The sequence below is a fragment of the Plecotus auritus genome, assembly GCF_963455305.1.
Source record: "Plecotus auritus genome assembly, chromosome: 10".
NCBI lineage: Eukaryota > Metazoa > Chordata > Mammalia > Chiroptera > Vespertilionidae > Plecotus > Plecotus auritus.
Genome location: NC_137785.1, coordinates 276,053 through 293,099, shown reverse-complemented (window position 1 = coordinate 293,099; position 17,047 = coordinate 276,053). Strand labels below are relative to the sequence as shown.

General features: G+C 54.5%; 1 protein-coding gene and 1 long non-coding RNA gene across 2 annotated transcripts; one reads left to right on the top strand and one right to left on the bottom strand.

Moving 5' to 3' along the window:
* Nucleotides 1-451: 451 nt before the first annotated feature.
* On the top strand, nt 452-8,113 carry LOC308235024 (uncharacterized protein). The gene is made up of 5 exons (XM_080643626.1): nt 452-626; nt 3,962-4,117; nt 4,271-4,397; nt 4,938-5,033; nt 6,050-8,113. Exons 2-5 carry the CDS (start codon nt 4,085-4,087, stop codon nt 8,098-8,100), a joined length of 2,307 nt encoding a protein of 768 aa, XP_080499752.1. The 5' UTR covers nt 452-626; nt 3,962-4,084; the 3' UTR covers nt 8,101-8,113.
* LOC308235045 lies at nt 5,371-15,048 on the bottom strand. Its single transcript, XR_013959155.1, has 3 exons — nt 14,982-15,048; nt 11,288-11,794; nt 5,371-6,241 (listed from the first exon to the last, which is right to left on the bottom strand). It is a non-coding gene; the product is annotated as an uncharacterized lncRNA (long non-coding RNA).
* Between the last annotated feature and the right edge of the window lie 1,999 nt (nt 15,049-17,047).

Genomic DNA, 17,047 nt, shown 5'->3' with positions numbered 1-17,047 from the left:
TTTATTCTTCCCTCCTTTTCCGTGTCCCTGCTTCTTGTCGCCCCCGGGGTGGGGGGACCACCTGCGAGCGGGTGGCGAACATGTATGGGGGGACGGAAGTACAGGCCCCGAGAATCGAAATTCCCTCACGAACACTCTGACCCGCTCGGGAAGCTGCGTCCCGACCTCACCCGCGGCCCTCTGGGAGTTGTAGTTCAGTGCCCGCCGGCGCTAGCGCAGACCTCACTAACGGACGTGACCGTAGTTTTTGGTTACGACCACAGAGTCCGGAATGGGAGGTGTCGGGTGGGAAGGTGAGGCCGAGGCGGACGGGTGTGCGAGCCTCACAGGTGAGGCGGCTGCTCCGGGCGGGGCGAATACGGGACGACCGGAAGCGCGCGCGCAGCCCTCTGGGTGTTGTAGTTCACTGGCCCACGGATGGTGGCCGCGGTCTTGTGCTGCCTCTAACGGTGAGAGGTGCGGCCCCGGGCGTGGCGTGGCGGCTGAGAGCGGCGGTTCTACAGTCCCGGGCGGGTCGGGCCGAGCCTGGAGGACCCGGACGGGAGCGCGCGGCCCTCTGGGAAGTGGACCTCGTCGCCGCCTGCGCAGGCCAAGTCCCGGCCGGTGCAGTCCGCGCACTTAGTTCGGTAAGCGAGATCGGGGTGCCCGGGGGCGGGGCGGCCCAGCCGGTGGGGGATCCCGCGTCTTCCCCGGGGCTCCGGCTGTGGTGTGTACCCCACTGCGCGAGACTGTGCCTGGTTCCTTTCCTTTGGGAAGGGGGACTCGCTTCGGGGCGCCGTGGGAGGCGCCCGGCGTGGGGGTCGCGGTGCGCGAGGAGGGGTGGGGGCAGGGGTGGGGTCCTGGCTTTGGCGCCGTTTGCGGGGAGTCTCCCAGCGCTGGGCCACCATCGGAGAGACAGCCCCCCGACCTGACCCTTCAGTGCCCGCAGCCAGCCTGCCCCGCGGGGCGCCCCTACCCCGCTGCCCTCAGAGGGACCGGATCCCGGGATTCCGAGGGTGGGGGCGGCCCAGGTTCCCGCCCGCCCCACGAGGCAAACGCAGCCTCGCCTTCCTGAGGGGCCTTCACGCCCCGAAGGGTGGAGGTGGAGGGAGACCAGAAACGCGAGATTTTAAGCCCCGTGGACAGGGACCCAGGAAAGACTCCCCGTGTGTCCGCGTGGGGACACTCCCAGCTGCAGAGAGTGCCTGTGAGTCCGTTTGAGCAGAACTGGGGGCAGCTGCTGGGGAGCAAAACCTCCGGGATTGGGGCCCTGGCCGGTGTGGCTCAGTGGATAGAGCGTCGGCCTGCGGACTGAAGGGTCCCAGGTTCGATTCCGGTCAAGGGCATGTACCTTGGTTGCGGGCACATCCCAGTGGGAGGTGTGCAGGAGGCAGCTGATAGATGTTTCTCTCTCATCGATGTTTCTAACTCTCCCTCTCCCTTCCTCTCTGTAAAAAAATCAATAAAATATATATTTTTTAAAAAAACAAAAAAACCCCTCTGGGATTGGGGAGATCTCCAGAGGACGGCAGTTTTACGTCTTATGCACTAGATGCCTGGTGCACAAAATTCATGGGTGGGGGGGGGAGGTTTGGGTCCCTCAGCCCAGCCTGCACACTCTCACCATCTGGGACTGCTGGCTCCTAACCACTCGCCTGCCTGCCTGCCTGATCGCCCCTAACCACTCGCCTGCCTGCCTGATCGCCTCTAACCGCCTCTGCCTCAGCTCCTGCCACAGCAGCTTCATAGGGAAGGACATCCAGAATGATGTCCAGAAGGTCATCCGGCTGTCCGGTCTAATTAGCATATAATGCTTTTATTATCATCGACTAGAGGCCTGATGCACCACATTCCTGCAAGAGTAGGCCTTCCCACCCCCCCAACCCCCCTCCCCGGCCGCCAGCACCGCCTTCCCTCTGGCACCCGGGACCCGGCTTCCCTCAGCCCCAGCTTCATCCAGAAGGTTGTTGGAAAGGACGCCCGGTCTAACTAGCATATTACACTTTTATTATTATAGGTTACACTCAAAAGGGAAGACAATGGACCGGTCAGTGTGGCTCACGGACCCTGGAACCAGGAGGTCAGGGTTTGACTCCCCGTCAGGGTCCATGTCGGGGTTGGGGCTCAATCACCAGTATGGGGGCGCATGCAGGAGGCAGCCGATCAGTGTTTCTCATTTAATGTCTCTCCCCCCGTCTCTAAAATCAACATTTTTAAAATTTTATTTATTATTTTATTTTTTATTTTTTTAAATATATATTTTATTGATTTTTTACAGAGCGGAAGGGAGAGTGATAGAGAGAAACATCGATGAGAGAGAGACATCGATCAGCTGCCTCCTGCACACCCCCACTGGGGATGTGCCCGTAACCCAGGTACAGGCCCTTGACCGGAATCGAACCCGGGACCCTGCAGTCCGCAGGTCGACGCTCTATCCACTGAGCCACACCGGCCAGGGCGGCGGCACTGACTTGTTTGGGAAGATCGCAGCCTGGGACGTGGCCACCTGCCACGAACTGCTCTCGGTTGCAGAGTCTGAACCTCAGGCGTCCTTGGTGGTTCCTGCAGATCTCTGCGTCTGCGAGGCCGCCAGGCAGGCCGTCCCGAGCTCGTCGGGTGCGCTTTCGGCCCCTTGTCACCCACAAACGCCCACTGAGCACTGGCTGCGTGGCAGGCGCCCTCCAGGCTCCTGGTTGTTGTCAGTCCTCACCCCAGGATACTTTTTCTATTGATTTTTTTAGAGAGAGCGGAAAGGGAAGAAGGGAGGGAGAGAGAGAGAGAGACCGACCGATTGATTGCCTCTGGCCGGTGCCCTAACCTGGGCCAGGGATCGAACCTACAACCCAGTACATACCTTTTTTTAAAAAAATACATATTTTTATTGATTTCAGAGAGGAAGGGAGAGGAGGTAGCAAGAGAGAGAGAAACATCAATGCTCAGAGAGAATCACTTATCGGCTGCCTTCTGCACGCGCCCCCACACTGGGGATCGAGCCCACAACCCAGGCATGTGCCCTTGACCACAATCGAACCCAGGACCCTTCAGTCCGCAGGCTGACTCTCTATCCACTGAGACACACTGGCCAGGGCCCAGTACGTACCTTTGACGGGAATCAAACCTGCCACCCTCTGATGTGCGAGCCTGTGCTCTAACCACTGAACCACACAGACCAGAGCCAGGTTCCTCTCCTAATTCGTCAATCACGTGTTAAGATATCCTTGGTCCCAGGCCTGATCCTATGCCCTCACGCCTCTGCATGGACCCCAACACAGTCGCTGCCACCTAGACTGCCTGGTAGGGGAGTGGGGAGGGCGGGGTGGTGGTGGTGGTGGTGGTAAGGAAATGATGAAAAAAAAAAATCCCATAAACTCATCACAGCCACGTAGCTGCCACCTAGGACACAGGTGTGAGGACAACATGCAGGAGCAGGACGAGGCAGGATCCGGACGCACAGTCAGGGCCGCCACGGGCAGGTACAAACACGAGGGAGACGCACCCGACCTCGGGCCTGACTTCGTTCTGGGCAATCAGACGGGGTCCAGCTTGTAAAGCCCCAGGACCACGGAGCAGGATGCGTGTCTCAGACGATAGCACTCACTGTCATGCTTATACTGCTGTCTGCTCCGGGTTCAGACGCTGTCCCACTGTGATTCTGGTGACCTCCATGTCGCGCCACCACCCTCACTGTAGGGGCGAGGGAAACCGAGGCACACCAAGCCCTGCCCAAGGATCCCAGAACAGAAACGGTCGTCCCCCTGGAAGTCCTCTGTGTAACCAGGGCTGAGGCCCGTGCCCACGCTGGTCCTCAGCTTTCCCGTCTTTGGAATGGGCGTGCGTACATTTGCCATCGTTCATCAGCAGCGCCCGGGACAGCCCCGGCTCACCGCGGGGGCCCAGGAAATGCCAAGCTGAGGTTCACTGTGTTGGGTTGGCCTGGGCACTGGGCTCCAGGCTCTGGCACCATCGCTCCTCCTCCCTCCAGGCAGGGGTTCTGGTCCTCGGTTCCTGGTCACCACAGACACCTGCTCGGGGCCTCGCAGCCTCTCCCCCCAGAACTGCCCGCGGAGCAGCCAGCTGTCCCTGCAAGAGGCCGGAGGAGGAAGGAATGACCGCTGGGCTCCTGGATGCGGGGTTCCCGGTGAGTGCACCACCGCCCCCGTGCTCGGGCCTCCGCCTGAGGGACCCCCTCTCCCGGCAGTCCAGCGGGGCCTTGTCCCGCCTCCCCAGCGGCTCCCACCAGCAGCCAGGGCCGGGCCTGCCCCGGTGAGGAAGCTCCTGGGTGGCGTTCCAGGAGCAGGTGGCCTTTGAGGACGTGGCCGTGGACTTCACCCAGGAGGAGTGGGCGCAGCTGACACCGGCCCAGAGGACCCTGCACCGCGAGGTGATGCTGGAGACCTGGGGGCTCCTGGTCTCTGTGGGTAAGGCCACCCCGTGTTCCTCACGTCCTCCCCGGGATGGACTCCCTTCTCCTGGGTTCCCCGTGGGGGTGGGTCTAGGCCTGAAGAGCAGATCACTCCTGGGCCTTGGGCCCAAGGGGACCCGACTGTTTGGGGAATATCAGGGGGGATGTTTGCCCACACGTTACAGATCCCACCTGAGAATGCCAGAGGCAGGAATCACGGGGTCAGAGGACCCACGGCTGCAGAATCTTAGGTCAGACCTGTGTTGCTGTCAGCAGCCCCCCTCCCTCTGCACCTCCGTCACCTTCACAGAGGGGCCCTCTGAAGGGGAAAGAGTGACCAGCGTCCACGGGGCCCAGGGAAGGCTTTGGGTTGTCCACCCAGGAGCCAGAGGTGGGGTTAGGGACTGAGGGTGAGTGGAGGAGCTGGAGGCTGTTATTACCGGCGCCTCCCTGGGTTCCCAACCACTTCAGTCCTGGGAGAGTGAAGGTGGAGTGGCCAGAGGGTTGGGAGGGGCCCAGGGACACAGATGCTCACGTCCTGGGTCTCCCTGAGCAGGATGTTGGATCCCGAAACGCCCCCGCCCCTGCCCGATGGGTCAGGAGGCAGAGCCGTGGCCGGTGGATGAGGAGGTTCCACAAGGTGTGCGCCCAGGTGAGAGGATCAGCACCTTAATTCCTGGAGGACAACTTTGGGAGACACTATCCTGTCCCATCCTTAGGCCAGTTCAGTGTGGGGTGGAGGCTGGTTCCGGGGCTGAAGGCGTCCTGCCAGCCGAGGGGGGGCGGCCCGCTGCGTGTTTCTCACTCAGCAGGCGTGTGGACCCGTTGTCGGCGGGGTGCAGCGGGAGGCAGCCGGGCTCCGGAAGTCCTGGTTGGAGGGAGAGACGGGGGCGCCCACGCACAGCCATCCATCGGCTCCCTGGGTGACGGGTGTTTCAGCAGTTTCCAACGTTGTGAGCTGCTGCATTTCTTTTTCTTTTCTTTTTTTTAATATACATTTATTTTATTGATTTCAGAGAGGAAGGGAGAGGGAGAGAGATGGAAACATCCATGGTGACAGAGAATCATGGGTTGTCTGCCTCCTGCTCGCCCCCTACTGGGGATCGAACCCACTGCTGGGCATGTGCCCTGACCGGGAATCACACCATGACCTCCTGGTTCATGGGTCAATGCTCAACCACTGAGCCACACTGGCCAAGCTTATGCATTTCTTTACATCTAGGGGGAGGCGGTGCCACAGCGAGGGGCCTCCAGGAAGAGGCTAACTCTGACAGCGGGAGGGCTGCGTGTCCCTCCCCACAGGCAGCTTCCTTCCTGGTGGCGGCGGTCAGCCTGTGTCCGACCACTGTTCTCCTTCCAGGACTGGGCATCTGTGGACATGTCCCCTGAAGGGTCCCTCACTCCTCAGCATCTTCTCTGCCCCAATTCTCTGTGCCCCCTGGCAACCCCATCTGTGCCTTTTGTACCAACTCCCCTCCCCTGTTCTCTGTACGTTCCCTCCCTCTTCTGTTCCTTCTCTGGTTGGAAAACCATGTGGTTAAATGTTCACATCCACTGGCGTCTTGAACCTGTTGAAACGGTCGGTTTAATTCTTCCATCCACACAGTCACCGATAAACTTCTCCCAGAACAGGGATTGAGGGATGATTCCAAGTTTTGTTTTTTTCAGGTTTGGACACGGGATTGAAAATCAAACTGTCAGCTGCAAAGCAAGACGCCTCTGAGGAACTGTCCAGCCTTGTCCTGGTAGGAAGGGTCCCGTGGGACGGTCTGTGGAGCTCTCGAGGTAAGGACGCCGAGGGGCACCGGGAACAGAGCTGTGCGAGCCTTGATGGCCGTGGGGAGCCGGCGGCCTGGACACCTGTGAAGACATCTGTTCAGCGGCAGCAGCCTGGGATTGGGTTTGGGTTAAACTTACCTCTGAGCCCTGATCTCCCAAGTCAACCCGTGACTTCTGAAAGACAAGACTCTCCCAGGTGTGGATCACAGGGAAAAAGCGAGAATCCGGACTTACATGTGCAACAGAAAACCTATGCAGCAGAAAGACCCTATAGGTGTCAGGAAGGTGGCAAGGCCTTTCACCACAGCTCCACACACACCCACCACCACCCAACGCACGCAGGAGAGAGACCGCACGACAGTCACCAACGCGGAAAAGGCTTCCAGAGCTCTCCACTTCCCGAACGCCAGGGCGTCCATCCGGGCGAGCAGCCCTGGGAGTGCACGCTGTGTGAGAGGACCTGGAACCAAACGGACCTGCTCACTCAGCCCCCGAGAAGTCACTCTGGCGAGAAGCCCTACGCGTGCAGTGAATGTGGGAAGGCTTTCAGCAAGAGCCCACTCCTGAGTAAGCATCGGAGGATCCACACAGGGGAGAAGCCCTACAGGTGCAAGGAGTGTGGGAGGGCCTTCAGCCAGAGCACACTCCTGAAGAAACACCAGAGAATCCATACAGGGGAGAAGCCCTACAGCTGCAATGATTGTGGAAAAACCTTCACCCACAATTCATCACTCAGACACCACAAGTGGACACATACTGGAGAGAAGCCCTATGAGTGCAGTCAGTGTGGCAAGGCCTTCCAGCACAGCACACACCTCAGTCAACATCGGAGGATCCACACAGGGGAGAAGCCCTACAGGTGCAAGGAGTGTGGGAGGGCCTTCAGCCAGAGCACACTCCTGAAGAAACACCAGAGAATCCATACAGGGGAGAAGCCCTACAGCTGCAATGATTGTGGAAAAACCTTCACCCACAATTCATCACTCAGACACCACAAGTGGACACATACTGGAGAGAAGCCCTATGAGTGCAGTCAGTGTGGCAAGGCCTTCCAGCACAGCACACACCTCAGTCAACATCAGAGGATCCACACGGGGGAGAAGCCCTACAGGTGCAAGGAGTGTGGAAAAACCTTCACCCACAATTCATCACTCAGACACCACAAGTGGACACATACTGGAGAGAAGCCCTATGAGTGCAGTCAGTGTAGAAAAGCCTTCCGGCATAGCACACACCTCAGTCAACATCAGAGGATCCACACGGGGGAGAAGCCCTACAGGTGCAAGGAGTGTGGAAAAACCTTCACCCACAATTCATCACTCAGACACCACAAGCGGACACACACGGGAGAGAAGCCCTATGAGTGCAGTCAGTGTGGCAAGGCCTTCCGGCATAGTACACACCTCAGTCAACATCAGAGGATCCACACAGGGGAGAAGCCCTATGAGTGCAGTGACTGTGGCAGAGCCTTCAGACACAGCTCATCTCTAACCAAACACCACCTAATCCACACCGGAGAGAAGCCCTATGAGTGTGACGGGTGTGGCAGGGCCTTCAGACAGCTCTCTTCACTCATTCAGCATCAGAGGATCCACACGGGGGAGAAGCCCTATGAGTGTAACGAGTGTGGCAGAGCCTTCAGCCAGAGCTCCCTCCTCATAGAACACCAGAGGATCCACACCAAAGAAAAACCCTACACGTGCAACGCCTGTGGGAAATCCTTCAGTCGGAGCTCATCTCTCAGCCAGCACGAGAGGACACACACCGGGGAAAAGCCATATGAATGTCCAGATTGTGGGAAATCCTTCAGGCTGAGCACTCACCTCACTCAGCACCGGAGAATGCACACAGGAGAAAAGCCATACGAGTGCAAGGACTGTGGGAAGGCCTTCACACACAGCTCCTCCCTGACCAAGCACCAGAGAACTCATACTGGGTAGAGGCACTCTACAGGAGCTGGGCCAGTGGCTTAAGCCATAGTTCATCCCTTCCTCGACTTGAGCCCATTAATTCTCATGAGCAATAGGTCATACACATGCCTTCACACACACTGCACTCTTCAGATCATCCTAACTGTGGAGATGCCCAATGTTGAGGACCTTCAGCCGCAAGTACCCACTAACATTACAGAACCCACAGAAGAGAGAAGTGGGAAAATGTAGGGAGTTTGGACGTGACTTATGTCCGCAGATTCACAAGGTTCCAAAACAGAAGTTTCCAATCGGTGAAAACACAACGAGTGCCTTTCATATATAAGAACCAAGGGCAGTGAGACTTGATCACTAACTCACATCACATCCTTTGGGTTGGGGTGTGTTTATGAGTGGTGCCAACTGACGGTTATATGCTCTAAAAGTAACATGGCAGAGTGTTCCACACGCAAGTGCATCGCCACCGTCTCACTACGAAGTCTGGTCTGTGTATAAATCACTTACCTGGTCCAAAAACACACCTCATGTTGGAGTTTTCCCTGAAATGTCTGTACCGAGTAGGGAACCATCAAGCTCTGAATGCTAGTGATGATGTTACAATTCCCCTTGACTTCCTCTTCCCTGATTGCACCTATGCATTGTTTCTTGCCCCATCAGAACAAACCTAGGATGCTTTTCCCCACCTTTACAAGACAAAACGATACCAATATTTTAAAAATAAAATCAAATTTTATCTCAAAAAAAAGGTACGTGGCAACCAGTCTCACAGATTTGAATCCCATGTGAAGTATCAGTGCATTTTAAACAGAATTAAATTACTTATCTGCATTATTTTGCAATAAATTAATCCTTTTCAGTAGGTTTGTAGTGATTTGAGAAAAGCAATTCTGAAACTATTTTAGAGGTACTTTAGCATCCAGCATTTTTTTTGTTAGTAGTGTGGGACCCAGAGTTCTCATAGGGACATAAAGATATGGGGGCCCTAACTGGTTTGGCTCAGTGGATAGAGCATCAGCCTGCAGACTGAAGGATCCCAGGTTCGATTCCAGGCAAGGGCATGTACCTTGGTTGTGGGCACATCCCCAGTAGGGGGCGTGCAGGAGGCAGCTGGTTTATGTTTCTCATCTGTGTTTCTGACTCTATCCCTCTCCCTTCCTCTCTGTAAAAAAAATCAATAAAATAAAAAGATATGGGGGAGTGAAAATATAGTTACAAAAAGTGATAGGTTGGAATTGTATTTGTTCACACATATACATGCCTTTATTGGTGTACTGACATGTGCTCCTATATGTGCCTGTATTTCTAACTCAGCAGAAGACAAGCGAGCAGCAAGGAGCAGACCTAGCACTCAGATTTGGTCCCTAATGCCGCTCCCACTAAAGGGAACGAGTTGTTTGAAACTGGAGAAATGGCTGATTTCAGAGCTGAAGCAAGTAGATAAGCTTGGAACATCCTATACTTAAAAAAATTTTCCAAAAATGGTGGCGGTGTGCCACAGGGTGCAGGTTTCGTGTAAGGCTCGTGAGCCATCTGGCACAACCTGAGCACCGAAACCAGTAAGGGCGGCAGTGAGTTACACACCATCCATCGAGAAAACAGGAGCCCGTGAGTGCGTCTGATGATCACGACGAGGACATGGGCAGAAAGACGTGCCCAGGGCTGAGTGTGAACACAGAGGGAGGGCTGGCACTGGGTAATCGACACCCTACAGCCTTCGATGCTCAAGACTGATTCAGGCAAGAATGAATGGAGGCTGACCCACGGGCGTACTTTGGTGAGAAACTGGAAATGTGCATTATCTTCAAGGTCTCCTCACAGATCAGTTATTAGTTCAGGGGGAAGCAGTAACTAGATGGTGGAGAAACTGCAAGAGTTTCACCAGAATCACCAGCGGGAGCAATGTGGACTTCGCACCCCCCCCCAGGTGTGTGTGTGTGTGTGTGTGTGTGTGTGTGTGTGTGTGTGTGAACATGTTAACAGGTGGGTCTGGGTGAGGACACCTGTGTGAGCTTTGTACTGTTGTCATGATTTTGTGACTTTTCCGTAAGGTTTAAGTCATTTCCAAATAAAAGAGTAAAGAGTAAACAAGGCCCAGGCATCAGCTGTGCACTGACTGAGACATCGGATGGAGAGCTGAGGACACGGAGGGAGGGACGTCATGGTGACAACGGAGTTGTCTGTGGGCCTGAGGGCTGAGTGGGACGCATCCTGGGAGGGATCTCCCTGAGGCAGAATGGAACTCATGGGTCAGGCTAGGAACAAGCGCTAAAACAGTAAATTTAGTTGTTTTTTTTAAATTACCAGAGCCACACCCAGCTTGGGGTTGGGGGATGGACAGGCAGAGGCTGGGGGGTGGGCAGGTGGGAAGTGGTGGAAATTAAGAGGAATGCCAAGTTGAAAGGACCTAAAATTAAAACTATGAGGAGCTCAGGGGTCTGGGGGCCTCCTACGAAGGAGGGTTCTGGGACCTACTGTCCAGAGGAGAGGGGAGACCCACGAAGGCTGAGCGCCCCAGTCTCTGCCCAAGGAGGACAGGAAAGCCGATGCCTTCAGGCCACAAAGCCTTCCCAGATGCGGGAGCTGCAGGTTTCACAGGCAGGGGCTGCCAGCTCCAAGGCCCGGGGGGCGGGGGCGGGGGGCGCAGAGACCGAGGTGGGCACCTTGGCAAACTCATTGAAGGTCACGTCAAATACGCTCACAACGCACTGAAGCTCAGATAGACAGTGAACACTGCGCTGTCCCAACCAAAGCCCCGTGAGGGAGTCAGTCGCCCAGGCCAACAGTTTTGTAACAACCGAGGGTCGAGGGTCGAGGGTGGTGGGACTGGGCCCTGTGCACGGTGGAGCTGCCCCGTCAGCGGAGGGATGCTCACCTCTGAGCCTCTCACATGGGGGAACTAAACTCTCAGGGGAGCGGCTGCCTGGGATCTGGGCCGTGTGAGGTCAATTCCACGCCTCCCAGCACTGGCCCCCTCCTCCTTTCCTCTGAGGCCGGGGTGGGAGCCCTTGTCAAGGGCCATTCGGATATTTAGCACATCATTCGGAGGCCATACAAAATTATCCTGCTGTATTTGGTCCAATGTTTAATTAACTCACCCCTCACACCTTGGCAGGGCCAGACCAAATGATTCTGCGGGTCTTCCTCGGCCCGTGGGCCGGTCGCTCCCCACCCCTGCTCTGAGGCATGCTCCCCTCACCTGGCTCCTCCCCATCCTTGGGGAGGTCCTCCGCCAGGGAGGCCACCTTCTCGTAGCTCTTGGGAAGGTGTGCCAATACCCAGGGCCGGACGGACCTTGCTGGGCAGGACCTTGAGGAACGAATCCAGCTCCAGCACCTGCTCCTTGGAACACGCCTCAGGCTGCAGCCGCTGGTGGAGCTGGGCGAGGGCCTGGTGGGTGAAGTTCCGGAGCAGGTGGGAGACGTCCAGGTCGGCAGGAGTTCTCCTGCAGGTGGTCCTGGGTTCCTCCAGCGGGTCCCCCGCTGCCATCCTGGCATGGGCAGTGCGGGGGGAGTTGGGGAGCTCCTGGGGGGGCGGACGCCTTCTCCAGAGCCAACATCTTCCCATATCTACGTTGGGAAATGTGACCGTGCCAGCCAGGGGCAGGGCAGCGTCGTGGAGGGCAGGTTCACGTAACCATAGCTCCAAGGAAGACACAAAACAAGCAACAGGATGCGGTGAGATCTCCGCCGGCTGGAGTCCAGACCTGCGGAGGGCAGACAAGGACGTGCCCACGTGGTGAGAAGCAGGCCGTGGGGCACCCACAACCAAGAACTGGCAGGGGCATCTGAACTGAGCAGCCCGCACCCTCCACACCCAGAGTCCACGTGAGATTATTTCCAAGCAATTCCCTTGTTAAGTATTGGTGGAGGGTTGTACTCGTGTAGACAAAAATGACCACAAAAAGCAGAGTGGCAACTCATTCTGGAAGACTAGTACTACCAGGACTTTAAAAATAACCCAAAAGCCCGGCCGGCATGGCTCCGTGGTTGAGCATCAACCTATGAACCAGGAGGTCACGGTTCAATTCCCGGTCAGGGCACATGCCTGGGGGTTGCGGGCTCGATCCCCAGTGAGGGGTGGGGGGGTGCAGGAGGCAGACGATCCATGATTCTCTCTAATCATTGATATTTCTCTCTCTCTTCCTCTCCCTTTCTGAAATCAATAAAAATATATTTAAAAAATAAAAAAACCACAACCAAAGGACTTGTATGCATGCATACACTGAGTGGCCAGATTATTATACGTTCAGAGATCATAATAATCTGGCCACTCAGTGTACAAGCCTAACCAATGGACACAGACACCAGGGAGGTGAGGGCATGAGTGGGAGGGTGGGGTGGCAATGGGGGTGTATTACCTTAATCAATAAAGAAAAAAAAAATTTTTAAATCAGGTCAAAGTTGCTTAAACTTGTTCCCATTTTCAATATACTGTGTGCATAAATTCTATAATGTTTATCTTTTTATATTTTCTGCATGTTTTCAATTATTTATTTTTACTAGTAATGGTAGGTTGGGGTGGAAGGGAGAGTAAGGGCATCTTGTGAATATATTTATATATATTCAAGTTGGGCATGTTAAAAGAAAGTAAACTGATTTCTTAGGTTCTTTAGATGGCCAATACAATTTTCTGGTCCAAAACCATATGTATTTGTTAAATTTGTCTACAGGAAAGATTATACACTGAGAGGCCAGATTATTATGATCTCTGAATGCATAATAATCTGGCCACTCGGTGTATATCCTATATAATAAAAGGCTAATATGCAAATTGTCCCCTCGACCAGGAGTTTGACCAGCAGGCAGGCCAGCCGGCCGGCCAACCACCCATGTTCCCTCCCTCTGGCCAGGCTGGCCGGACCGCACCCATGCACGAATTCATGCACCAGGCCTCTAATATATATATATTAATATATATATATATGTATACACACACACACACACACACACACACAAACACACACTCTGAGTGGCCAGATTATGCGTTCAGAGATCATAATAATCTGGCCACTCAGTGTACATTCTGTAAATATGAAAACAGAAAAACAAGTATTTTCATTGCTGTTAAAAAAAAAAAAAAAAAAAAAAAACTCAAAAAGTCCTGGCCTGTAGCTCAGTTAGAGCATCGACCGGATACTCCAGGGTTGTGGGTTTGATTCCTTGTCAGGGCACATACAAGAATCAACCAATGAATGCAGGAACAAGGGGAACAAATCCATGTGTCTCTCCCTGTCTCTCTCCGCACCCCCCCCCCCCAATCCCTGTCTCTCTCCCTTCCTCTAAATCAGTGATTCTGAACCTTTCTAATGCCGCGACCCTTTAATACAGCTCCTCATGTTGTGGTGACCCCCAACCATAAAATTATTTTCGTTGCTACTTCATAACTGTAATTTTGCTACTGTTGTGAATTATCATGTAAATATCTGTGTTTTCCGATGGTCTTAGGCTCTACAGCAGCGGTTCTCAACCTGTGGGTCAATCAATGAATGCATCCCTGTCTCCGTCTCTCCCCCCCCCCATCCCCGTCTCTCTCTCCCTTCCTCTAAATCAGGGAGAGAAACATGGATTTGTTCCACTTATTCATGCATTCATTGGTTGATCCACAGGTTGAGAACCGCTGCTGTAGAGCCTAAGACCATCGGAAAACACAGATATTTACATTATGATTCACAACAGTAGCAAAATTACCGATACGAAGTAGCCACGAAAATAATTTTACGGTTGGGGGTCACCACCACATGAGGAACTGGATTGAAGGGTCGCGGCGTTAGGAAGGTTGAGAACCACTGCTCTAAACCAAGTTTTAAAAAGGACTTTAAAAAATCAGGTCTCAAATAGGAGAAAGAAGAGTTACAGTATGACCTCACAATGATGTAAAAATCTGAGGACAGGAGCCCTGGGTGGTGGGCTCAGGGGACAGAACGCAGGACTGCGGACTGACGGGTCCCGGGTGTGGGGTGTGGGGCGTGGGGCGCGCAGGAGGCGCCGATCCATGATTCTCTCTCATCATTGACGTTTCTCTCTCCCTCCCTCTCCCTTCCTCTCTGAAATCAATAAAAATATTTTTTTAATTTTTTTTCTTTATTGATTAAGGTATTATATATGTGTCCTTATCCCCTCATCGCCCCCCCCCCAGCCCACATACATATGGTTTTGAACCAGTTAGAAACATCGATGAGAGAGAGACATTTAAAGGATCTTAAAAAAACAAAACAGCCCTGGCCGGTGTGGCTCAATGGATAGAGCGTCCACCTGCGGACTGAAGGGTCCCGGGTTCGATTCTGGTCAAGGGCATGGACCTTGGTTGCGAGCACATCCCCAGTGGGAGGTGTATGGGAGGCAGGTGATGGGTGTTTCTCTCTCCTGGATGTTTCTAACTCTATTCCTCTCTATAAAAAAATCAATAAAATGTAAAAAAATTAAAAATATATATATTTTAAAAAACAAAAACAAAACCTCAGTGGTCCCCACTCCGTCTGGCCGGCTACGCCACAGGCAGCACCCACTCGCCCTCTCCCACGGGGTTCCCTCGCCAGACGGGTCCTGAAGGAACCCTGTGGGAGAGGGCGAGTGGGTGCTGCCTGTGGCGTGGCCGGCAGGGCGGGCACCCACCTCAAGCCGCCGCCCCCTCGGGTGACGGGGAGAAACCACACTCGCCGCCCCAGCCCCACCTCCGGGCGCTCAGCCACCTGCGGGCTCCCAGGGGTCGCGCTTCCGGCCCCGCGCCTCCCCCGGGCGCCACAGCCTGCCCCTCCCCGGCAGACCCAGCCGTTAGCCCTCGGGCCCTTCCGGAACGCGGGCCCCCCACCTCGCCGCGCCCTCGGACCCGACCGCCCCGAACCGTTCAGGAAAGCCAGGTCGGGGCGCCCCACGGCCGCCGGGAAGACCCACCTCAGCGCCGAGCCCTTCTTCGCGCGACCGAGGCGGGTACAACGCTGCTTGCGCACCGCGGGACTACAACTCCCAGAAGGCAGCGGGCGTCCTCCGCGGACCGGGTGGGGACGAGGACGCGCGTCTGGGAGATAGCCAATCAGCGGCGGCGCCTCGCCAATCCCTGCGCGCATGCGTCACTATGGATACCACGGCAACGTGGTAAACAAGAGAATGGCGCAGCCACTTTGGGGAGAGAGCCAGGCAGGGGGACCGGAAGGGACACGGAGAGAAAGAGGCGCCGAGATGGGGGGCCAGGGCGACAGGTGCGTGAGGACCCAGAGTCGGTGAGGCAGGACGGGGAGACCCGGAGTCTGGGAGCCGGAGAAAGACTCAGGAGGGGAAACCCAGGCCTGGATAGAGACCCAGAGACAGGGTCACCGGAAAGGGGTCCCACCCAGAACTGGGGAGATGAAGACGACCTAGGAATGAAGATGGAGGCCTGGCCGGCGTGGCTCGGTGATTGAGCGTCCATCTATGAACCAGGAGGTCACAGTTCATTCCAGGTCAGGGCACGGGCCGGGGTTGCGGGCTCCCCCTCCCCAGTGGTGGGGGGCGTGCAGATGGCAGCTGATCCATGATTCTCTCTCATGGATGTTTCTAACTCTCTGTCCCTCTCCCTTCCTCTCTGTAAAACAATCAATAAATTAAAAAACAAACAAACAAAAAAACCCTCCAGCTTTGATGCAATGCCAGACAATAACAAAACCAAAAAAAGTCGGTTCTTTTCCCAACTACATTTCACATGAATGTTTTTGTGATTGTTTGATACATGCCCATCTCGCTCTCTAGCCGAACAGCTCCATGAGGCTGGACATACGGCTATGCTCCCAGCCTATCCTGGGGACTGGCGTTCTGACATCGGGGATGCTCATCAAATGTTTGTTGATTGAATTGGAAAACATTCTCTGAGACATTACTGATTGCTGGTGACAGGTGAGATTCTGGATATAACTTTTTTAATAAATACTTTTTCATTGATTTCAGAGTGAGGAAGGGAGAGGGAGAGAGAGAGAAATATCTATGATGAGAGAGAATCATCCATCGGCTGCCTTCTCGCATCCCCTACTGGGGATCAAACCTGCAACCTGGGCATGTGCCATGACTGGGAATCAAACATGAACTCTTGGTTCATAAGTTGATGCTCAGCTGCACCAGGTGGGGCTGGATGCAATTGCTTTATTTCCAATTTTTTTCAGAGCAGGGTGCTTACAGTCCGGCAAGGAAGATAAACAATTACAACGCGTTGTGTATCCATGAGATGGCAGGCCAGTTAATGCCCAAGAAGAGGACGAGAAAATGTGTGTTGGCTGTGCAGGAGGCAGCGGATTGGTGGATCTCTCTCATCATTGATGTTTCTCTCTCTCTCTCCGTCCTTTCTGAAATCAATAAAAGTAAATTTAAAAATAAAACAAAATAAAAACAGAAACACAAACTAGCCCCGTGAGTCAGGAGGGGCTTGTGGGACGAGGCACTGGGCCCCTCACAGCCCATGAGCCTCTTGCAGCTCCGGCTGTGAGCCCTGGTGCTTTAGTTTTTATTTTTATTTATTTATTTTTTAAAATATATTCCTTTATTGATTTCAGAGAGGAATGGAGAGGGGTAGAGAGATAGAAACATCCATGATGAGAGAGAATCATGGATCGGCTGCCTCCTGCATGCCCCCTATTGGGGATCGAGCCCACACCCAGGCATGTGCCCTTGGCCGGAATCGAACCTGGGACCCTTCAGTCCGCAGGCCGACCCTCTATCCACTGAGCCACACCGGCTATAGAGCCTGGTGCTTTAGTTTTAGTGTCTCCAGAGCACGGGCCTCTGCAGGGGGAGAGCTTTCCTAGTTCGGTGGAAGCAGGCCAGAGAGGGCGAGGTGGACCAGAAGGGAAGGGGAAAGGGCAGGTGGGGATTTTCTTCAAGGCTGTAAGTTTTTTATTGTTGCAGGAACAAATGACCACAAACTTAGCAGCTTATGACCACACAAATCAATCCCAGCCTTATTTTTTTAAAAATATGTTTTTATTCATTTCAGA